Source organism: Peromyscus maniculatus, chromosome 20 (assembly GCF_049852395.1).
Source record: "Peromyscus maniculatus bairdii isolate BWxNUB_F1_BW_parent chromosome 20, HU_Pman_BW_mat_3.1, whole genome shotgun sequence".
Lineage (NCBI taxonomy): Eukaryota > Metazoa > Chordata > Mammalia > Rodentia > Cricetidae > Peromyscus > Peromyscus maniculatus.
In genome coordinates, this window is record NC_134871.1 from 15,534,393 (window position 1) to 15,559,740 (window position 25,348).

Consider the following 25,348-nt stretch of genomic DNA (forward strand, 5'->3'; position numbering starts at 1 on the left):
AGCAACTTATTCAAACATGAGAAGTCTTATATCCATGGTTCAGATTCCATAATTTTGTATCATTTCTTTGATCATTTTTCTCTGTGAATACATCCATGTAAGAATGGTTAACTTAAAATTGTCATGACTTAATAGATAGAACTTTTATCCATTTTTAACATTAAAATAATTTTGCAACCATTTTGTCATGTTCCTAAATATGTTTTAGCATTTTGTTTTGCAACAAGGGTCTGAGGGTCTCAGTATTCTACTGTTTTGCTATCAGATAGCTTATTTATCCTAACTCCAGAAAATAAAGTGATTGTGGCTGCATATTGATAGCTTTCAGTATATTATGATGTAAAAATGGGTGTTTTGTGGAAAATAAAAGAAAAAAATGAAGGTGTACAAAATTTAATGCTTATGGAAAGAATGATTACAGGGACATTCTTAATACTGAAAAGTAATAAATTATTTCTAAAAGCTAAGAAAATACCAAAGAAAAGTTAAATCATGCTGAAAAATTTTAAATGCCATATTCTGTAGGTCACTGAAAGATTTGAAGACCATCTATCTATCTAAAATATATCTCTATATGATCTGGAAAGCATACCTAACTATCTACAAATTTGATTGTTATAAATGACTAACCACTAACCTATTCTTCCTGATTACCCTAATAGTTAATAATAATAGCTTTCAAAAACTAGAACTTCACCCTACATTTCCAAATGAACTTCATAGACACAATACCACAAACAAAAATAGAAACATACATACAATATGTTGTAACAAAAATAACCTTAAATTTTCATCAATATACCAAATTCCTTTAAACAAGAGTAGAAACATATATACAGTATAACAAAAATAACTTTAAATTTGTATCAATATTCTATATTCCTCTAAATGATAACAAACATCCATAACACACCAAATAACCCAAAGCCTCCCATATCCCTCTTGGGAATGTGGACATTATGTTCTCCAAACTGCTTCCTGTTGTCTGTGGATGAACTATCTCTAGGGTCCCAGAGAGCAAATTTTGAGATAATGACCAAGGCTTGGGAAGACCAGAAGTAACCTTTGCTGACAGATATCACTTGTCAAGATTCAGGAGGCCTCACCTGATCAAACCTGATCCATATTAACCCTGAAGGAATCTACAACTTCTCATCTCCTGTGGGAACAAAACTTCAAAGCATTTTTTATTTCCATTTGACAAATATATTTTTTAACTTTCTAAAAGTTAAGGCATTCCTAAAGTATATGAGCTGATTTATTTCAGCTGTCCCCCTTTCAATTCCAGGTGTCTTTGCAGCTGTCCTTTCTTTTTCAATAATCAAAAGATTCAAAATCAATATAATAACATACAAGATGCAGACTCCCTGTGTATTTCCCATCTCATGTGGCTTTTTTTCTTTTTATATTACCTTTATCCCCTTTTTAAAGACAATTTTAAACTATTTCTTTCTTTCTATGACTGTCTATACTCATATTCTCCTTTCTTAAGCCTACGCACATTGTAAAACACACTGGGACCTGTTTAGAAAGCTTTTCCATGGACTTCTTTTACTGTGAATCATTTAGCCTTTTTTAACTGTGTGAGCAAACCTTTAAACTGCTAGCCTACACCTGGATTCTCCAAGAGCAGCTCTTAAAAGCTAAGCCTATAGCTCAGGGCCCTAGTCATAGGTTAGTGAATGAAAACTGCTTTCAACCTTCCTAGCTCTGGAAGCCAGCACCTATGTTGCCACAGGTGGTTTTTATTTAGCTTGCCAATTTTATTTAGGACTGCCAGCTGAACAGCAGTGTCTCTTAAAGGGACTGTATCTCCCCCCTCCCAACTTTCTCAGGGCCTACCTAGGTGGGTATTTGAGCCACGAGTTGAGCGCCAAAATGTTTTAATTCTTTCTGTCTCCTCCTCCTTCCTTTCTTGTTCCTTCTCTGGCTACTACTTCTCTTTTCTCCCAGATTTCTTCTTCATTATAATCTGTCTGCCTGCCAGCTCCAATTATCCTTTCTCCTACCTTGCTATTGGCCATTTATTTATTTATTAGACCATCAGGTATTTTAGACAGGCACAGTAACACAGCTTCACGGAGTTAAACAAATGCAACATAAAGGAAACAAACACACCTTTAAATAATATTCAACAAAATAGGTTGAAGCATATGCATGAAAATAGCTCTTTTTTTAGAATTTCATATAATGAATACTATCATTTACTTCATTTCTACTCTTCCATCTCCTACTTCCAAGTTCTGTGTATATCCAACCCCTCACAAATTCATGACATCATCTTTGTATTATTTTTTATACATATACCTAAACAATTGTGCATGCTTAAATATAGCCATCTGAATCCATTTGGTGTTTTTCATAATTTCAGGCTAACTACTCATGATTGGATAATCTATTAGGAGGTTCATCACTAGAAAAACTGAATTCAACCTCTTTCAGCAGCCATTAATTGCCTATAGCTCTTCATGTAGAAAGGGCCTTTTATGGTTTCCCCAATCCACATTGGCATGTCATCTGGTTTTGTCCCTTTGAATGTTTTGTTGATGTGACCATATTTTTACAATATCATAGTTGTAGTTTCCCTATCTCTTACAGAAGGTGCAGAGAAGATGATATCTAATAGTAGAGAACCTGATCTTTTGATGCTCAATTAGCATTGAAAAATATATCTATATCATCTATCTATGTATCTATTTATGTATGTATGTATGTATGTATGTATGTATGTATGTATGTATCTATCTATCTATCTATCTATCTATCTATCTATCTATCTATCTATCTATCTATCTATCTATCTGTTTGTTGAGACAAGGTCTCTCTGTGTATCCTCGGCTGTCCTGCAACTTTCAATGTAGACCAGGGTAGCCTCAGATGGTTTTTCTACTTCACCCTCTCGCTAACCTGTCAGTTATACCTGTTGTGAAAGAGAAAATGAATTTCTGTAATAGAATAACTTTGATATATCAACAACTCCAGGATAATTCTCCTGTTTAGAAGTAGTTGACCAACATATAATGAACTCCACAGGTGGTTTTTTTTTGTTTTTGTTTTTGTTTTTGTTTTTGGTTTTTTTTGTGAGCTTTTATTTGGTTACAGTTTGTTATTTTGTTTTGTTTTGGGGGTGTAGTTTTATCTTGTTTTCTTGATTTTGTGAGGGTCATTGTTGTAGTGTGTGTTTGTTTGTTCCTGGAGACAGAAAAATTTGGTTAGGTAAAGAGAGGGAAAAGATCTGGAAGGACTTGGAAGAGAGGAAACATATGACGAAAGTATATTTAAACTTAAAATAGTTTTAAATAATAAAAATATAATAAAAAAGAAAAAAATAAATTGTATCTGTATACAATTTAGGCAGCTGAATATGCATAGTTGAAACAATCATCACTTGAACGTTATTCACATTGTTCTCATTAAATAATTTTAGCAATTGGTTTGGATTCCTGTCCTGAGCCACAAACACCAAGCAGTGGAATAAAAGTTGGAGACAGATACATGGTTGGTGATGTGGTGTCCTTCCAGTGTGACCAAGGCTATTCTCTTCAGGTAAGGTACTTGTAAAACCGGTGTCTTATCAAGAGTATCCTCACGTTGTTTTTTGGCATCTTTCAACAAATCAGTAATTACTAATCCACACGTTTTGGTATAATCTTGATTTATAGCTACTTTGATTTTTCTTTAAAAGCAATGTTCAATTCATAAGTAAAATATATATCTTAGAAATTGCTGGAATAAACTGTTACTTTGGATAAGTAAAAAATATGAGTTAATAAATTGAATTAAATATTTAATTCACTTTCTAAATCTATTCTGAATTGTGGCAGCTGACTTCCTGAATATTTAGCATTTGCAAATAATACCATAAAATTCTGAAAATTAGTGAAAATCCACTAAAAAATTACCTTGATAAAGAACTACATTTTCAGAAGGGCTCACGTAGATAGTCTCCTAAAAATCTCCACATTTTGGCCTTTTGTGAAATTTATTTTTAAAAATTAAAGGAAATAATAAATTTTACATTCAAAACAATCAAATTTGTTAGGCAGTAATATTTAATAATAATGTTTTTAATTTTTAAAAATTACATCATAATTTCTTAGTCTTCCTAGTCCCATAAGTTTTATAGATTTCATATTTTATTAGGATATGTAATATACTTTAAAGTCTTTAAACATTTTTATAATAACTATGACAGTTCTTTTATGTGTCTCCTGTTTCATATTCTACCAATGTATTACAAAGCACTATGCACTCAGCCATTTCAGCTAATTTGTTAACAGTAGACCATCTTTTGATAGAAGAATATTAAAACCACAATTCTGTGCTTACTTGATATATTTTTTCTTTCTATCAAGACTTTGCAGTTTTTTATTTCAAATTTATCCAAGTATGTAAAATTACCTCTCTTAAGTAATGCTAAAGCTCAATGATATAAAAGTGACAGTGTCTACATGTATCTCCATGTACATATTACTTTAATCATTCAGTATGATATATTTCATTCAATCTTTTGTAAATGTGTACAAAACTACATTGTCTCAATTTTTGTAGGGTCATTCTCATATCACATGTATGCCTGGACCAGTAAGAAGATGGAATTATCCAATCCCCATTTGTTTAGGTAAGTGAAAAGACTGTAAAATTTATGTTTCTTCAAATTTAAGAGATTCAATTTATAACTCATGTTCTAACTTATTTGCCTTTTATGGAAATGTCATTTTGATATATGCTGTTTTCTTTTTTAATTTTAAAATTTTACAACCTTTAATGCACATCAGTGGGTGAGAAAATGAAGATAATAATAGAATAAATTTGCTTTTATTCCTTTGTCATTTTCTTAATATGACATAAAAATAATAACAACCTCAGAATAATAATTGAATATCCTATTGCTAGCTATCAAGCAAAGGCAAACAAGAACCTAAATCAATCAGAATTATATAGCAAAAATACTTTAAATAAAATTAAAATACAAAGTTTACTGTATATGCTGAAATTTTATGAAACCACATGGAATACTTATCAGTCTTTGATATCCAACAGTAGTGTATTCAAAGGTGAGCTCAATGCAAAATAGCTTTGTAATGTCTTATTCTTTGAGTTTCTGTTTGTCTCTTTATAGAAGGAGACAGCAATGTTGGCCTCACAGGTTTATTTTGAGGATGTGGGGTAGAATGTGTTTAAAATGTTTAGCTCTGACCATGGGTCACATTATGGACTTAATGGTATCTAATGTAGTGGAATCCAAGTTAAGGGTTTCAAAGTAGTTAGTGTGTGTGCTGCTTAAAAAATCTAATAAGCATGATGGTGGGATATTTACTGACTAGCAAAATGTATCATATATTGCTATATATAAAAAATGTAAAACAATTCACAGTGTTATGCTATCTTCATCATATACATGTAGAAGTACTTGAGCTATAAAAACATGAATTAAAAAGTTTATTTGTGAGTGGAGTATTTTGAGGGAAGTTTTTTTTTTAATTTTATTTTTACTTTTTTTTTTTAATTCTACGTAATAAGCTTGGGTTATAAATGCTAAAAAATTTGAAAAAAAAAACAAAACAGTGGCCAGAACTAGAAAGATAATGAACAATGTTTTGTTAATTTTCTTGTTCTGCTAAAATATCCTGCCAAAAGTAATTTAAGGGAGAGAAGGCTTATTTAGCTCACAATTTGAGAACACACAGTCTACCATGGTGAGAAACTCAAGACAGGAGCATGAGACATCTGGTCATCTTCCATCACAGTCCAGAAGCAGAGATTCTCAGTTAGCTTTTTCCCCATGATGTTAAAAATTGATTTGATTTAATGACCAATGAACTGACAGTTTAAAGAAAAGAAAATCAGCCAGGCAGTGGTGGCACGTACCTTTAATCCCAGCACTCTGGAGGCAGAGCCAGGCAGATCTCTGTGAGTTCAAGGCCACCCTGGTCTACAGAGTGAGATCTAGGACAGGCACCAAAACTACACAGAGAACCCTGTCTCAAAAAACAACAAAAAAAGAAAGTCATTTTTGAAATTAATGATAATACATTTTTGAAAGAAGCATTTATAAGTATGCCGACTCTACACATATAGATGTGTAAAGAAAGAGAAAGAGATAATATATAAGTTAGAGTACACATATCAGACTAGTTACCAAACATCACATATAGATAAAACATCCTTTGGATCAGTGTTTATGGAATACAACCCAAAGTTTGAATTTGTACCTGTTGCCAATCTTAAAAGGAAATTGTAAGTAAGTATTTAAGTAACAACCATTAAATTTGATTTCTTTTACAACAATTAACAGTCTTCTATTTATATGTCTGATAAGAAGATACATTAATCTATGCATTTGCTTGAAAGAATGGCTTCTACAATGAAAATATTCATTAATATAATATACATTAAATAATTATATCCACCTTGTATACAAAGTTAAATTAACGACTTCCCATTTTATAATATTCCCTTAAATTATCAACAGTCACCCTTCCATAGGGATTCCAACATAGGCTTATTTATTGTGTCTGACTAAATTTTCAAATATATGTGTCTTTCTTTGTTTATATTTCTTTGCTTGTTTGTCTTGGTTCTTTTAAGATAAAAAAAATAGCTAATAGCTTTCTTCAAGTTCTTTATTGGGCTTCTTTCTTACAAACAGGAAAAGGAAGGCTGTGAAAATGACTTCCTCTTTAATATGGTACTGATAGCTCAAACGGTTGTCTTTCTTTTAGTCTAAATTACTTTGTCTTTGGAATGACACAAAACAGCAGTAGATGTACTTAAGAAAGAAAAAATAAGCTGCCTGCTTACTTCGCACTGTGGAAAGGAACGTGTCCTTTTTGCTTAAGTGTATCATTGCATGAGAAATGTTACTTGCTGAACAATAATTGACTTAAGCTGCACTTTGTTTTTTTTTTCTGAGTAATTATGCCTTTTGTGCTGTTTTAGAAAAGTGAATTACCAATTAACTAGCATTTGCTAAAAGAATGGGGACTATATTTCATTTTATCAAATGGTATTACCTTACATGATTTTTGAAGTCTTAAAAGGATTCCAATAGCTTTTTAAATATACAAATATATCCCATACTTCTGCTTTACGTGAGAATTCTGTTGTTTTGCAGCTCAGTGTGGTGGTGCAATGTCAGATTTCAGTGGTGTGATCCTCAGCCCTGGTTTTCCTGGAAACTATCCGAGCAGCTTAGATTGCACATGGACAATAAAGCTGCCCATCGGCTTTGGTATATATAAGTATATGAAAGGAGTTTCAATATTTATTAATGCAGAAGTATATATGTCCAATAAGAGCATGTAAAATATTCATATGTTGAAGTTTCATTCATGAGTATATTAAATTATGTTTATTGAGGAATACAATTTTAGTAAGTTTTGCTTCATCAAAATATATTTTACTTGGATTGTTAGAAAAATTAAAGATACATGGGTGTTTTTATTTGTCTCTTTTTTAAGTTATATATATATATATATATATATATATATATATATATATATATATATATAATGAAGCATAATGTTTTACATTATGAACACATTGTGGAATGGCTAAATTAATCAAATTGTTGTGTGTTATGCCATTATTTATGAGACTTTGTTTATTTGTCTTTTTGAGAGCAAGAGCAATTGAAATTTTATTCTCTTAACACTTTTTTTTCACATATATGAAGATTTATTATAGAAAATGTAGTAATTGAGAAAAAATGGTAGGGAGGTACTATTTGACACTCTTTTAGTTACCCAAAATTGAGAACTATGAAGTTGGTATTAGAAGAGATATGGACCAATGACAGCTTTGACATATTAAACACAGCATTTTCTACAGCTCTGTTCATAACAGACATAGGAAACAAGACAAATATGAACAATAGAAAAACACACAAACAGTTACATAATGAAATGTTATCTGTTCATGAAACTAATTGATCTATTTTTATACCACCATGAATTGACTTTTAGTAACTCAAAGAATGAAGACACAATTCCAGAAGATCTTTCAATATGGTACCCTTTTGAAACAAAACAAACCTGCTAAGTTCTGAAGTTTTTACCTATAGCTACTGAAGTGACATTTCTTAGCTTTGCTTCATGCTCTAAGACTATTTAAATTTGGAGAAATTGGACAATCAGGCAGACAGTGGGGAAAATTGGATAGTTTGCAAATCCCCATTTATAAGTCTCAATTTAGAAATATCTGTTAGCATTGCATTTTAATCTGATACATAGAGCTATTATTGTTCAGGTTTAGAACTATGAAATTGTTTCTGTTCTCAGTACATTTTTTTTATTGATCTCCAGGCAAACTTTATTTATTAAAGCACAAATAAAATATCACCACATTTCAACACAAATAAAATATTACCACATTTCCCCTTTTTTGTCTAATAAAATAAAAAAGTTATAACTAGTATAAGAAAAACTATATACAATAAGTACAATAACTATATACAATATATATAAGCAATAAGTACACCAGCAATGTCTAGTCCATTTGCATTTGACAAATTCAGAGTAAATATTCCATTATCTATCCTCTTTTGGTGAATCCAAAGTGTACCTAATTCACTTATATTACCAGCAGAAAACTATCTTATGATGTGTTTCAAACTTACACACTTAACACCTCTTAGTGAGTTTCTTTTCTGAATTTCTTAACAAGGAAAACTGTAACTATAACTATCTAACCTTCAACTCCCTCAGAGACCCAAGAAGGAAATAATATTACCTAGTAAAACAGGAAGTGCAAACAAGTGACTTCCAAAAAATGACAGAAACAGCCAGCTTCCTGGACAGTCACCCAAGGTTCCTCTTCACATTGTGGCATCATCTTTGGCCTTCAGGCTTAGCATATCTGACAGATTCATTAGTGAAGCAGGATGTGTGCAAGGCCTACAGTTCAACTCCACATTTGGTGCAAGTATTCTATTTACCAGATAAACTTGAATTCTGCCAGTGTCCTGTCATGATTCAGAATTTTAAATTCTAGATAATGCTGGTCTTTTTGAAATTTAACTTCCCATTCCTTTCAGCTTGTGGGTGGCTTCATCTTCTTTATTAAATGCCAGTCTACCATTGAGAGGTTAGACTTCATTTGCCTAGTTACTCTTTCAAGAATAACTGTTTCAGGTACTGTTCCACTGCATACCAGAAGCCATCGGTCCACTGCCTGTTCAGTTGCCTTCAAAGAAAGGGGTACTGTACCTTTTCTGGATTGCAAAGCCACTTCAGTGATAGTACCATATTGTCCTGGCCTCAGAGGACACTTGTTGCCAAAGCTTCAACCACCCTTGTCTTGGCAAGGATTGGTAGTCTTTTGTTTTGTGTCCTGTTTGTCCATTTTGGATAGCATACTGTCAGCAGTCAGTTCAAGGGCACTTTGTTGCCCAGTGGCTAACTTTTTCCACAATGAAAGTTAACTCTGCAATTTCTTCAATGCCCATGTCTTCTCTGAAGTAGATTGATGCTGCCAGGAGCAGACATGTCTCATAGTCATAAAAAAAGAAAAAAAATCTATGTTATTAAAACATTTTCAATGCCATATTCTTAGATCTCTGAAGGGTATGAAGATGACCTATCTATCTAAATATATCTCTGCTTAACTTTGAAAATATACCTAATATGACTACAAGTTTGATTATAATGTCCAACTACTAACTTTCATTTCTTTATATTCTAATAATTGGTAATAATAACATTCAAGGATTAGCTAATTGCATTTCATTGTTAAATGAACTTCTCAACACTTTTAAGAGCATAATATCATATTATGACCTCCAGTCACCATGTGGAAAGGTGTATTTCTCTAATATTTTTTGTCTGACATTGGTGTACTTTAACTGTAACATATCCCAGTCTCCCCTCTTCTCCTGGCTTTTAGGAAGCACACTGTAATCTCTACTGATGTAAATTCACTTATCCAGGATTCTCAGCTTCAGTGAGGTCATGTGACCTGTGTCTTCAGCTAGGCTGAATCTACTGAATATAATGTGCTCCAAGATCCTCTGTGATCTGTGGTCCCAAAACTAACAAGGATTCCTTTCTCTCTCACATTAGCATTTCTTTGTGTGTGTACACAACACATTCTCTTTAGCCACCCATCACCCGCTAAATATTTAGATTGACTCCACTTCTTGATTTTTGTGAATAAGGCTCCAGTGACTGTGAAAGTACAGACAACTGTTTGACATGTAGATGTTATTTCATTCGGATTGTTTCCAGAGTGAGGATGGCTGTATAAATATGTTGAGTGTGCTTGTGCAAATAGTCTGAGGTAGAAACATGCACTGAGGGTATATCCCACATAAAGTTCATGTGACATTATTTTTTGTAACTATTTTCTTATTGTCATAAGCAAGTAGTACACGGACAAGCTTTTTTTTGTTTGTTTCTGGAAATTATTGAATTCATCACGTTATCTTTGTAAGCAAGCCAGAATGTACATCTACAAAGTGGTATTACACATCTAACATTTAATTTAATGTTTACTAAGTCTGAGAAGCCTAGGATGAGCAGTACTCCCTGCAGAACTTTAGCTAAGACGTTTGGGTTTGCAGCAAACTCAGAGTTCAGATCTGTTGTTTAGTTTTGTGGCAGTCTCGTGTAGCCTCAGCTGGTGCTGTACTCACTATACAGCCTAAGGAGCTCTTCCTCTTGTCCTGCTGCCTCCAGTTCCCAAGTGTTATAAGCACGCATCACCATGTGCAGATCTTGTGAACAGCCTTCTGCAATAAAGTTCCAAGTACACGGCTGCAAATTGGCTTGTCTGTTGCTGTGCATACACGTGCGCAATAATTCCAAGCAGCAATGTGACTGCTCTTCCTTCTTTAGGTGTGCATCTCCAGTTTGTAAACTTCTCTACGGAAACCATACATGATTACCTGGAAGTGCGGAGTGGATCCTCAGAAACGAGCACTGTGATTGGCCGACTCAGTGGTCCTCAAATCCCATCTGCCCTGTTTAGCACAACCCATGAAACCAGCTTGTATTTTCACAGTGACTATTCACAGAACAAACAGGGATTTCATATTGTGTACCAAGGTAAGATGATGGATAAAACATGAAAGGTGGTTCAGTGGTAGCAGTGTGGGCAAGCATATGCAAGGCTCTGAATATCATCTCAGGAGTTACTTAACTTAATATAAGCTTGTTGGAGTTGTCTTAGGAGTTGAAGGAAGCTAAACTAAGCAAGCTTCAATTAGGAAGAGTAAAAAAAAATCATGCACTCTCCTCATACAATTTTGTTTCTTTGAACTCAGAAAATACTAGGAAAAATGTTTTAATTTGTCTAAATCATAATTAAATTAAGCAAGACAAAATAATTAAAAAGTGAAAGCTTGACTTCGAGGATAAATTTTTACTTTCACCTTATGTTATACATAAACTTTTTGTCTTGTTATATGGATATTAGAATATAAGACAAACACACTGATGGCTGTATTACATTAGATCCGTGTTCAAGGAAACATTGAATGGTTTTGAACAAGATTTTTATTGCCTTTGAGGAAAGACTTTAAACTGAAGTTGAGCTGGATTAAAATCCTCAGTCTCCCTGTTTGAGCTAGTGCAGTGTAGGTCTTCTCCATTATTTCTTCAGTTGTTATGGGTAGTATATTTCAGAAACTCCAGTTGAATTTTATGTGATAAAATGATTGTAAAGTATATACCCTGTCATGGGCCACAAGAATATGAAATAGTAAGTCCAGCTTTATATAATAAACTATACCTTGACCGACCAAGGTGTCCTTCAAGAGGGAAGCCATTTATCCATATATATTTGGTGTTATTAAGCTTAATATTCAGCTGTTTCTTGCTATGAATTTTTTGTGCTCATAATTCCCCTAGAACGGTGTGTATAAGCCTCCTACTAGTATTTGGATAAGTTCACACAGGCAGGGCCTTCTGCCTCCAAGCTCCCTGCTCCCTTTTTAGCATTTGAATTGCGTATCTGCCTTTGCAAACATCCCCACTGCCCCAGAGCAACTTCTTAGAACAAAGGGTTTTCCTTCTCACCAGGTGCTTCAAGCTGGGATGCAGATTGACTTGCTATCAGGACTCCTACCCTGCCCTGTCAGAAAACCGGCAGCAGAGAGAAACAGAGGCAGTTTTATTTTCAGTGACTTAGAGATTTCTTTACCTATCACCTGTTAGTTGTAGTTTGAGCACATTTATGATAGACTCGTAATGTCTTCACCTAACCACATATGAGGATATATTTCTAGCACATACATTCCTTTTCTGATTTATTCCAGTTCCTATCTATGTCCACCTTTACTCACTCCCCCTTTGGGTTGCAAATGAAGTTAACCAGGAAGTTTCTGGTGGAGACCTTGCAATTCTTGTGTTGTTGCTGTTTTGGGGGAGATATAGACTGTTCCCTTAGAGGACTAGAGAGAATTATGATGGCAGGCAAATAAACAAGTTGAATGAAAGAGCTCCATGCATCTGCATTCATTCCCCGCCATTGGTAGTGTCTCTCCTGGGCCCCTTGGAAGGAAATTATGAGGCTGGACCTCAAAATTTCCATTAATACCCTTGTGCATATCATGAATGATTACTCAAGACACTTACCTATTATTATATATTACTTCTGATCTTATATATCTGAGCCTTATTAGATAGAGATTAAAACTTAAAATGATAATTTACACAACATAGTTGTAATAACGGAGATGAATAGAAATGTAAAAATTATGTTATGTCTGCCTAATTATTAAGGACTATCATGAATGTATATTTTGGGGGTTGTCTTTTCAGTACAGGGATCTTTGAAATTCTTATTGATTTACCTTAGATGCCTATACCAGTAACAACACTTCACCATCTCCATGAAAAATAGAACTAGCTTCAAGCTTCAGAAAATGTATTTTTTTTTAAAACAGAGAATTTATTTTTTTTCTCTTGTGCTACTAGAAAAATCAGAACTGTGTGTGTGGTAAAGTCTAGATGGGTAGTTGAATGTTTATGTATATAAGTATTTTGTTTGCATGTACGCAAGTGTACCATTTGAGTGCCCAGTACAGACATAGCTAGACGACGAGCATGTTCGATTCAGTGGAACTTATGCTACTGATGGATGTGAGTCACTGTGTTGGAAACTATTAATGATAAAGCTTCAGATAGTTTTAGGATTTCATGCAGTTAAAAAATAAAAAATGTATTAATGACAAAGCACCCGGGGCCTGAAAGGAAATGGGGGAGTCTCTGCCATCAATGACAGACAAAAGGGCGATACTATCTTATACAAAATGACAAGAGTAAGAACAAATGTATTTCAGTATTAAAAAACTCACAATAATCAAAATATAAGAGTTCGGCAGAGATACTTCAGGTTGTTCATTTAGAGAAACAATTTTAAACTTCAAAAGACTAAGAATTAGGCTTACATGTATGTAGTTATTCTATTCTATGTACAAGTGGCATAACCACGAAGCAATTACATTCTATTTAGGGAATCATAATATGTTTGATTAAAATTGTGGCTGTAAGAAGAGTTTGCATCTCTATTCATGTTCATAATTTAGATAAATTGCACCAGCGGGTAAGGCAGTGATGCATTTTTATGAATTATCATTTTAAATACGAAAATTATAGATATGAGAGGAAATACTCATTACACTGTCTCTGACAGCCTTTACCATAGCCCTAATTAGTATTTATATAATAACTAACCATGAGCAGTATCCTATCGATTACTAAGTTATAAATAGTACTCATTTGTGGTCTTTGAAATTCAGGAAAGAAAAATGCCCTTCTTTCTCATTTTTATTTTCTAGCCTATCAGTTGCAAAGCTGTCCTGATCCTCGTCCATTTCGAAATGGGTTTGTAATTGGCAATGATTTTACTGTGGGCCAAACCATTTCATTTGAATGTTTCCCAGGATACACATTAATTGGCAACTCAGCCCTCACATGTCTTCATGGAGTTAGTCGGAATTGGAACCATCCACTTCCAAGGTGTGAAGGTAGGCTTTTAAACTGAAATTATCTTTTAGATGATGTCATTTCTTAGTAGTTCTTGTGGGGACATTCTTACTTGTTTTACTCTCTGAAGCATGACATCATTATTTTGTTTTTAGTTGAGGAATTTATAATAATAGAAAAAGGTGAACAACAAAAATCCCACATTGGCTATATAGTATATTAATAATAGCAGTATTAATATTCCAGTGAGAGTAGATTATTAACATTTTAGACACTTCAGAACTTCTTTTATGTACATGGGAGGAAAAGGGATCTATGTTTTTGACATCACTATGGTAAACAGAATCAAGATACAGGTTTTTATTTTAAATTCCTATTCTATAAAAATAATGTTGAAAATAAAATATGCAATATTTATAGCCTTACATGTAGACATAATATGAGAGAAAAGTTATATTTGCATTAATGTACAGTATTTTAAATGATTACTGAACCTTGCAATCACCAAGGACAACATATAATGTCACAGACCTCGTGTAGAAAAATTAAAGAAAAATTATTTGTACATTCTCACCAACTAAGATAAAACAGATACACTATAATTGCTGAAGAACTATGATAACTATGTTATTTATCTAGTACAAGTTTGTTATTAAAAAATGTTTATGGATCCTTTTCTGTAGCTCTTTGCGGTGGGAATATAACTGCAATGAATGGTACCATTTATTCTCCTGGTTATCCTGATGAGTATCCAAACTTCCAAGACTGTTTTTGGCTTGTAAGAGTCCCCCCTGGGAATGGAATCTACATCAATTTTACTGTTCTTCAAACAGAACCCATCTATGACTTCATTACTGTATGGTAAGTCAGCACTGTTCCTTTTGCTTGATTAAATTATGAATGCAATTAGGTCAAGATGAAAATATATCACAATTTTTTAAATTACAAACTACCATCTGACATTTGAACTGGCATGATAAGTGAGGGAGGCAGTATGGATTTTTGCAGAATGAGACAAACATGATAAACAGACTTGAGAATATTATTCAAGAAAGAAACAGAAGCTTCATGAGTGAAAAAAAAATTAAAGTCATTATTAGAAAATATTTAAGGCAAGCAATTGTTATAATATGTTTACAGAAGTCTTCTACTCATAAAATCTGGTGAAATATAAGATCCTCTATTCAGGTCATAATTGTGTTATGTGGTTATTAAATTCTTGTCATGATAATTTATTATACAGTAAAAATAATTACACTATTATTGTATCAATTGAAGCAACTTATTGCAAGTATAAAGAAAATCTTTGAATTAATCACAGATGGAAACATTGTGTGAGTTGTAGGAGCACTAATTGTAACAGTCTATGACTCTCAAGATTGTTGTCAAATAAAGTAACAGGAGAAGATACCACAAGTTTAAGAAATTCTGAGTGCCGATTAAAAACTAAAGTCAAACTTATTGATTACTGTTAATATGGGCACATTTCATTTAGATAAAACCATAACTCATTTATATGTTTCATATTTTAGCATATTATTACTTGTGTAGGCTCATGGCATACCAATATCCTTTTTTATTCAAAGATTGTTTTACTTTGCAGTTAATGTGATGATATGTGATTATATGCAATACCTTCATTAAAATTTATTCAAAACTCTATAAAACATCAGTATCATTCTCTCCTTCTAAACCCATGTCTAATAGGGATGGACCTGACCAAAATTCACCCCAGATTGGTCAGTTCAGTGGCAATACTGCATTGGAATCAGTATACAGCACTTCAAATCAAATTCTAATCAAATTCCACAGTGACTTCACAACAAGTGGCTTTTTTGTGCTCAGTTATCACGGTTGGTATTATCTAAGTGTTTCTATTTCATTTGGTACCATTTAAATTGTCCTGAAAAATTGAATGTAATATATATTTATCCAGTGATTGAAAATGTATTAAAATCTGACACTTTGATCATCAGTGTAACTTATGCATTTCAAATACATTTACTTGCAAACCATGACCTCTTCTAAGTACTTAGGGACATTAATGTGTGAGCAAATGGATATAGGAAATAAATCAGTCAGTAATTACCCAGCGGAAAATAATCATTTTGCATGGAAACCAATAAAAGAGAACCAGCTGTTCATATTTTACTGCATGTAATTTGGAGACAGCAATAGATTCTCTATACGAAAAATGTTTAATCTAGTCAACCTGCTGTGAATTTTTCTAAAATTAGCATCTAATAACTTTTTGCTCCGGATCACATTACTCATTCACTTACACTCTTGTTTCAAAACTATATCTGTGCGAGAATCTTACACTTTTAGAATATGAATCCAGATCATTAAGTTTATGGCTTTTATCCCTGTGAAGTTACTGTGGAGTCTCAATTTTATTTGGTTATATGGAATTTTTCTGTGTACCCTCTTTATAGAGCATTCACTCTTTGAGAAGACACATTTCTCACAGAAATCTCCCTTTATATTTGTATGCTTCAAATTATTTGTATTCATTGTAAATAACAAATGTTTATTTATAGTAATTGCATTTTTATGTGCTATGCCCATGGCCTTACAAAAGCATATCCTGCTTTACATAGCATTGTCATAATAATCTAAACATTTCACAGGATCTATAATCTACTAAGTTAAATGTGTAAAAGTTTTATGAAAACTGGACAATGGACAACACTTTGTATATTAGTATACAACTTAATGTGTCATAGTTTAATGCAAAGTAATGAAATATTTGATGCTTATGGTTTGCACTATGGAAAATCCAACCATATAAAATATGATTGCATTTAAGACACTTAAATTACACTGAATGGAGAAACTGAGGACTACATGATACTGGAGCTGTTTAATTGAACATTTATATTCCACTTGGATGATATCTAGCTAGTTTCCCCATAGTGACCCTGAATATCAAGGCTGCATGTTCATTATAGCTTTGCTACCTAGAAAGTGGGATGTTCTTCAGGGACATTTGCAGACTGCTCATTTGTTTGCTTTACGAAAGCCACCATTGATGCTGGAGAGTGTATAGACCCAACTTGTAGCTCAAACAATACATACTTTCTCCACTAGATAATCATAACTTAGGAACCACTGAGGAAGAAAATGAAACAATTAATTGGTTGCTGATGTATTATTACTCTTTTGGTAAATTGCTACCCACATATTTATCATTTTACAGTTATTAGTGAATAAGAAGGGAGTCTTCCTTAATAGACTTTCACTGAGCATAAGATAACCCTGTGGCAAGTCCAAAATTCTTACAAAATTGAAGACAATTTTGTGTGTTTGTGCATGTGCATGTGTGTGTGTGTACGCATGTGTGTGTGTGCATGTGCATGAGTTGTGCCTCTGTGTGTGGTGATCAGCGAATCCCTTGTGGGAGTTGGTTCTCTCTCTCGAGTCTGTAGGATTGTGACAGATTCAGGTCATCAAGCTTAATGTTAGGTGCTTTAAACCCATAAGCTATCAAAATAATCCCATCTTGTACTTTTATTTCATAAATTAAAAGATAGGTAGTTATTTAGTTTTTATTCTAAGCTAATTAAATAGGGGTTGGAAAGATGTCTCAGTAGTTAAAAGTACATATTGTTCTTTCAGAGAACCATGTTTTATTCCCAGTACCCACATGACAGCTTACAACCATCCACAAGTCCAGTTTCAGGGGATCCAACACCCTATTCTGACCTGGACAGGTACCAGGCACATACACAGTGCACAGACATTCAGACAGAATCTTATAAATATAAAATAAACTAATAATTGTAAAAGTATAAACAAAATACATAAACCTAAAATTAAAGCAGGATACTCTCTAATTTACTTTTCTTTAAATTCTGTTTATTATAAAGTTCCATATACCTTCCACTTTCATATAAAACTGTTTTCTTGGGTATTATGTCTTTACTTTATTAATTTGACAGTTCAAAATTTTCCATGTGTTTTATTTTTTTAAAATATATTTTAAACTATATTTTTTTTAAAGATTATTTGTTTATTTTATTAGTGTCCTGTGAGAGTGTTGGATCCTCTGGAACCAGAGAGTTACAGACAGTTGTGAGCTGCCATGTGGGTGCTGGGAATTGAACCCTTGAACCCATGTCCACTGGAACAGCAGCCAGTGCTCTTAACCGCTGAGCCATGTCTCTAGTCCTCATGTGTTTTCTTAAGGTCATATTGATCATTTAGGATTCACTGATTAATATGTTTTAGTATTCTTAAAAGGAAATGTTTCCCTCTCTTTATTCTGCTTGTTATGAGATCTAGCCAGCTCTATGTCTTTTATAAACCATTATCATCCTAATGTTTTTCACACTACATTTATAATAAGCTTTAAAAAATGAACGATAAATGTAATGAAAAGAATACAAAATGCAGGCTGGGTGTAAGTGACACATGCCTTTAATCTCAGCTCTTGAGAACAGAGGCAGGAAGATCTCTATGAGTTTGATGTCAGTTTAGTCTACAGAGCAAGTTCCAGGACAGTAAGGGCTACACAGAGAAACTCTGTCTCAAAAAACCAATCAACCAACCAACCAACCAGCCAGCCAGCCAGCCAGCCAGCCAGTCAGTCAACCAACCAACCAGTCAGTCAATCAATCAATCAAACAAACAAACAAACAAAAAATAAACAAATAAGTAAATAAACAATAAAGAAAATGAATTTAAAAAAAAACAGGAGGGGTGATTGCATATGGCTTTAATCCCAGCACTTGAGATGCAGAGGCAGGTGGATCTGAGTTCTAAGTCCGAAGCCAGTCATGTCTACAGAGAAAGTTCCAGGACAGCCAGGGCTACACAGAGAAACTCTGTCTCAAAAAACCAATCAACCAACCAACCAACCAACCAGCCAGTCAACCAACCAACCAGTCAGTCAATCAATCAATCAAACAAACAAACAAACAAAAAATAAACAAATAAGTAAATAAACAATAAAGAAAATGAATTAAAAAAAAAAAAACAGGAGGGGTGATTGCACATGGCTTTAATCCCAGCACTTGAGATGCAGAGGCAGGTGGATCTGAGTTCTAAGTCCGAAGCCAGTCATGTCTACAGAGAAAGTTCCAGGACAGCCAGGGCTACACAGAGAAATTCTGTTTGGAAACAAACAAACAAACAAACAAACAAACGCAACAAAAAACAAACAAATAATACAGAATGCTTTTCACCTGACATATTTCATTTTCATTTCACTTGAGGAAATATTTTTGTTTTTTCTCTCCATTGTTGTAACCACAATACCCTGCGATGATAAGAGATTTCCTTGATGTCTACTACAAGGTCAAAATGGAGTTGGCTTATGATAAGTATTAAAAACATTTGTTATGCAATGATCTCTTGAGTGTAAAGTATATAAAACCCATTTTAAATGGCAGCTTTTGCAGACAGTGACTTTGTATGATTATTATGATAATATTAACAGCCACCATTCACTGAAAACATCATATGCTTGTGCCATAGTAGTTGCTTTCTATGTGTTATTAATTTCTGGTTTACATTGGCACATTATTAACCTTGGCTTAATAATTTTAATGCTTAATGAAAAATTAAAGAATACGGAGTAAAGCATAAACTCAATAAGCATGCTAGTATTGATAGACTGTATATAGAACATAGGTAGGAATAGGTCACTGTGTCTCCAAAGAATGATCTCTTTTCTGAAAAACTAAAACCAACACTAAAATAGCTAAAATTTATTGAGGAAGTTCTTTTCATTTTTAATAACATACCCTTCTCAATTAATTTGACCTCCAAGTGTCTCGATGCTTCTGTCATTATGACCTACATGCTGTGAACAGTAGATCGATTGTTGTGTGAATGACAGCTTGCTGCGTTTGTTTGGTATGGTGTACACAGTGTATTCTGGCCAGTGTTGTATTTAAAAAGACTGAAATCTGACTTATGCTGAAGGAATCTGGAAAGTACAGAACTGCACTTGTTGATTTAAACACAGCCATCAGTGTTAGGCTGTTTCAGTCATTGTTCCGGGCATCTTTATTTTCCAATACTGGAGTCTGTCTAAAGGAATCTCAGGTTTCCATAGAGACCATCTTACTGAGCATACAGTGGTTTCCCCCTTATTGGTGGTCAGAATTCCACCGTCTCATTGACAATAGAGAAGTTTATTGTACTCAGTAAATAATAAATAAAAAATTTCAAATATTAATACATAAAACCTAAATAAATGATATATTTTATAATTCTTAATTTTATAACATTATTTACTATTATTAATCTATTTCTGTTTTTAATACATAAATTGAATTTTATCATAGACACATGCATAAAAAATGTACTTATAGGGTACAGAGCCTAGTAACAACTATTATCTAAATGTCCCCTAGGGATAAAGGAAGACTACTGTAATGCCAGCTTGTAATTCTCATGTAATGTCATTTTTACATTATTAGAACTTCATATGGTAAAGCATGAGTTGATTCTATAGTGATACTGGTTTTAATGGGGTCTGAAACATCTTTTTAACTGAAAATGGACTTTTTTCATCAATACATCCCAAATAAAGTTTCTCCTTCCTCTACACCCATCAATTCCCATCCATCTTCCCTTTCATCTTGGTCCATCTCTGCCTCTCATTGGAAAACAAACAGGCTTCTAAGGGATACTAATATAATATAATGATAAAACAAACACAATATATCTGAATAGGACAAAACAGACAGAAGAAAAAGAAGCCCACCCCAAAAGGCACAGAAGAATTTGATATAGATGCAGAGACCCATTGGTTCACACTCTCTGGAATACCGTAACAACACAAAACCAGAAGCTATAATATACACAAAGGACCTAAAGGGCACAAGAGAAAGAAATAACTGAATATGTATATGTATATAAATATGTATATATGTGTGTGTGTGTATGTGTATATATATGTGTGTGTATATATGTATGTGTATATATATATATATATATATAATTTTTAAAAAAAAGTGTGACAGGACATTGTGAGACAAAGACCCTCCAAAGATGCCATTGTTCCCAAATTTTATGTTGTTCCAGTACTGGTGAGCATGTGGCCTACCCCTAAGAGTAGTTTCTTTCTGCAGGGAGACTTTTGGAGAAAGCTAACTTCTCCTTTATAAATGGTTGCCGCCTTTAGACATAGCTTCTGCATCAGTGCTAGGTGCATATGCACAATTTCCTTTGCAGCTCCACGACCCCACCTGGTGCAGACTCTCTAGTCCACATGCATGCTGCCTCAGTTTCTGTAAGTTTATAAATACCCCAATCATCCTTATTTAGAGGGCCTTGTTTTCTTGGTTCCCTCCATCTTCTCTGTCTCTTACACTTTTTCTTACTCCTCTTCCACTGAGTTCCCTGAGCCCTAAGGGAGTGGGTAGTATTGATGGAGACAACCCATCCATCCCATTTAGGGTTAAGTGTTCCAATGTCTCTCACACACTGCACATTGTCTGGTTGTGGTTTTCTTTATTTATAGGAGGAAGTTTCCTTGATGATGGCTGAGCAAGATACTGATCTATGTGTATAGCAGAGTATCATGGGGAGTCATTTTAGTGCTATATTACTTTAGTAGAGCAATAGTTAGTTTTAACCTAGCTCCTGAGCTATCTAGTTTCAGGTGCTTGGTTATCCAAGAAGCATCTGTTCTTGGATCCATCTCATGGAGTGGCCTTAAGACAAACTAGGCATTGCTTGGCCACTCCCTCAAGCTTTATGCCACCATTGAATTTGCATTTCTTGCAGGCATTGTACATTTGAATGTTTATTTTTATCCTTTAGTAATGTGGAGATTACCTGCAGGAACCAAGAACACTAGTCCATAAGGGTGAAGGCTCTAGGTAGGCACTGGCTCTATTTCTCTGTGTTGAATAAGTTGTGCAAGTATTATCTTCAGTGGTCTGAAGGTTCCCAGGGAATGCTCTTTTGGAATAATATCTGTTTGGCCATCTTTGAAGGATGTAGTTTCTTCACAGTTGATTCTGTATTTGTAAAAAGCATTAGTTATACAAAGATTTATCCTAAAAGGTGCTTCTGCAGATATAAAGACACATTTATATAAAATATTTTAGGATGATTTTAACTGCATGATCTCTTTGCCTTATACAAAGTAAAGACATGACCTATACATACATTTCAGTTGAAAGAGGGACAGAGAGCAGACAGACAGAGACAGAGACACAGGCAGATTCAGAGACAGACAGACAGAGACACACAGAGGAGAGAATAGTACTCATAAAAGGTTTCATATTTAGATGTTCAATGTGTGCAGAGAATGAGGATACTAAAATGGGTTGTGTGTATATGTGTGTGTATGTACGTATGTATGTATGTATGTTTGTATATATGTAAACTAAGTGGTAAAATTTAATATATAACTGCATAGATGCAATCTGTATAAGCAAAACATAATTCCATTTACTATTATTTAGATAAATAAAAATGAACCCAGTGAGTAAATAGATGTCTCATCAAAAGCACATGCTATATTTTGATATTTTGTGTTAATATATTTATCACAATTTCTGCTATTTTTGTCTTACTGTCTCCTTTAGTCAGAGATAATCATCAGTCTAGCTTTTATTAAACAGAATTGAGTTTATTGACTTGTTATAATTAGCGAGACAATGTACCATTGATGGACACTATGGCATTTCAAATCCACTGTGGCTAGATAGGTAACATGTTTTAAACTGTGTTGAGATGGTTTGGTGGAAAGATTAAAGAAGCATAGTTGTTTTCTGGACTAAGTGCTGTCCAAACATTAGAGTGGTTTTATGATCAGTTATCTTAATACATCTTTGGTTTTCCTTGATAGAAGGAATGATCTACATGTATGTTAGTGGTATGAGTATAATATTCACTCATATTAGCTGATGTAGAACAACCTTGCTCAAATGGTATGACCTAAACAGTATTCTAATTTCATAATTTTTATTGCAGCAAAGTGTTATTTACATCATAATCCAATAAGGTCAAATAATTGCCTTGTCTGCTGTTCATTCTTAGTGAAACTATTTATAATCAACAGGCGACAGCTCCTATCAGAAATAAGTCAGTTCCAAACAGCACACATCCACTTTTTTATTTTAGTTCTGAATATTCACAGTGGATTAAAGTGATATCTAATGATAGGTATAGTATGTTACTGCAAAAGCCCCACAGGATGTGGTGATGAATGAGTAGGAGCAGAAACAGAGGCCTGCAAAGAAACACTATCGCTGCTAATGCCCTCTGTTATCTGCTAATGGGCAAGGAATTCAACCACAAAGAACAGCGCCCTTTGTTTCAGACTTTAATGGACTCAGTGCTGTGTCACGATACCTTCAGTTACCCATGTGCATAGGAGGATGTCTATTCTTGCAACAGACACTGGAATTTTCCTGTGATGTTTCTGAGAGCTCCTGATACCTTTGTTTCCAGTGCTTTCTGTGACTCCTTATTCTGGAAAGTAATTAAAGGTGTTTCCTGTTAATCTTCCTCAGGACACAGATTCTCTTCTTCTCCTTAAGCCAAGAATTAGTATTTTCTCCTCTTTCTGGCAGTCACCCTCATCTAGATGCAAAGTAGGTTCTTATCTCAAATATTAATGGTGCAAAAATGACAGTTGTAAGCACAACAAAAGCACTTCTATAGTTCATGTTAACTCATTAGCAGGTTTTCTCCAAATGTGATATGTGTATGCAGATACATACATACGGATATTTCTGTTTTCCATCTTCTTTACAATTTGGGAAGCATTTATTAAAGAACTTTTACTATGCTTTCAAGTGAAACTGTTTAAATTTAGGTGACTTTAAAAATAATACTGCTAAAAATTGCAAAACCTTGTACAAAATTATCAATACCTCCCTGCCCCCCCCTGCCCCAGACCTATTTCTTATCTACAGACAGTCATACCTGACCTAATGTGAGTCAGTACTGAACTAACCCAGGACTTAGTGTCTATAATGGAGTGAGAACATTATTTTTATCATCTATAAAGAATAGTATGTCCTTACTTTGCAAAAAGGTTATGTACTTGTGCTTTTCTGGTTTGGAGAAAAAAAAATGGCAATTTGCCTGGGTTCTGTTTTCTTTTTTGTAACAGCCTCTAATAGCTCGGTTGAATAGACATAGATAAATGTGGCATTCTTTTCTGGAATTGGGTTGGATGCTGCACTGCAAAGAAAATAGGAAATTAAAAATAACCAAAAAATATGGCCAGAATCAAATTCTAAAGCTATTGCTAGGAGTAAACTTATTGGGCCAGGAACCAGATATCCATGCACATTCAAACATGGCACTTACTTAAATAATAGCGATCTTTTAAGATACTGGAACACAGAACACAATGGCTCTATGTTGTTGTTAAAGAGCAAAATGAAGCTTAAAAGCTGAATGGCATGAAACAAAATGCTTCCTTTGAGAAGAATAGAGATTGAGATCAATTGTGGATTTGGAAACCATAAAGAGCTATTCTATGCATCTTTTTTTCTTAATAGTCATAACTGGGAATGTTCTAAGTAGAGCATTCAGTGAAAAATGTAGAATAAAATATGTGCACAGACTATTTAAAATTTAGGTGACATCATTTTTTACTGCTTGGCTCCATCAGTGACTGAATGTGTTGTTTTGTCTACCACTGTTCCAGGTCAACTTTTCTCTCCCACACAGCCCCAAACACAGAGACATAAGGTGGTTTGCAGTTCAGAAATAATATGAGTTTTTACCCATGTTAAATTGGTGACTTTTGTACTAGACCTTCATATCTTCTTCAGCAGTAACTAGAGCACACTTTGTGTAAAGCAGGAAACTTAGTTTGATGGTTAATAATACTTTCTGTATTTTAAAAAATTGCAGTTAAAATATAATTACCTCATTTTCTCCGTCCTTTCATCCTTCCAACCCCTCTCATGTCCCCTCCTTCCAACTCCTCCTGTGGCCCCCTATCTCTCTCAGATTCATAACACACACACACACACACACACACACACACACACGCACACGCACACGTACACGCACACGCACACACACACACACACATACACACGTGTGTGTGTGCGCGGGTGTGTTTATAGGCTATGTATATTCAGTACTGCTTCCATGAATGTGATTTCAGGGCAGACTACTTGGTACTGGATACCGAATAAGGGGGCTTATCTCTGAGGAAGACTAATTCTCCCAGTCTTAGCAGTCATTATTTCCCTGTAGTTTCTGTGTTAAGGGCGGGGCTCCATGTGCTTCCTTCCTTCCACATCAGCATGTTTACTGATATTGTCAGCATCCAGGTCTTGTTCAGGCAGGGATAATGTTGAGGTATCATGAATAGCTTCTTTGTAATTTTTAGGAGACACTATCTCACAGAAGACTTCTTAATCCTCTGGCTCTTAAATTTTTCAGCCTCCTCTTCCACATAGTTCCTTGAGCCCTGAGTGGAGGAGTTT

General features: G+C 34.1%; 1 protein-coding gene across 3 annotated transcripts in view; it reads left to right on the forward strand.

Annotated features, from left to right (window-relative positions):
• Csmd3 (CUB and Sushi multiple domains 3) overlaps positions 1-25,348 on the forward strand; it is a 1,148,052-nt gene that overhangs the window by 1,022,585 nt on the left and 100,119 nt on the right. For all 3 annotated transcript variants that reach the window (XM_006993205.4, XM_042265493.2, XM_042265494.2), the window contains 7 exons: positions 3,428-3,546; positions 4,552-4,621; positions 7,118-7,234; positions 10,836-11,045; positions 13,781-13,969; positions 14,612-14,789; positions 15,636-15,781. In XM_006993205.4, coding sequence (XP_006993267.1) covers positions 3,428-3,546; positions 4,552-4,621; positions 7,118-7,234; positions 10,836-11,045; positions 13,781-13,969; positions 14,612-14,789; positions 15,636-15,781 — 1,029 coding nt within the window. The remainder of the gene's footprint in view (positions 1-3,427; positions 3,547-4,551; positions 4,622-7,117; positions 7,235-10,835; positions 11,046-13,780; positions 13,970-14,611; positions 14,790-15,635; positions 15,782-25,348) is intronic.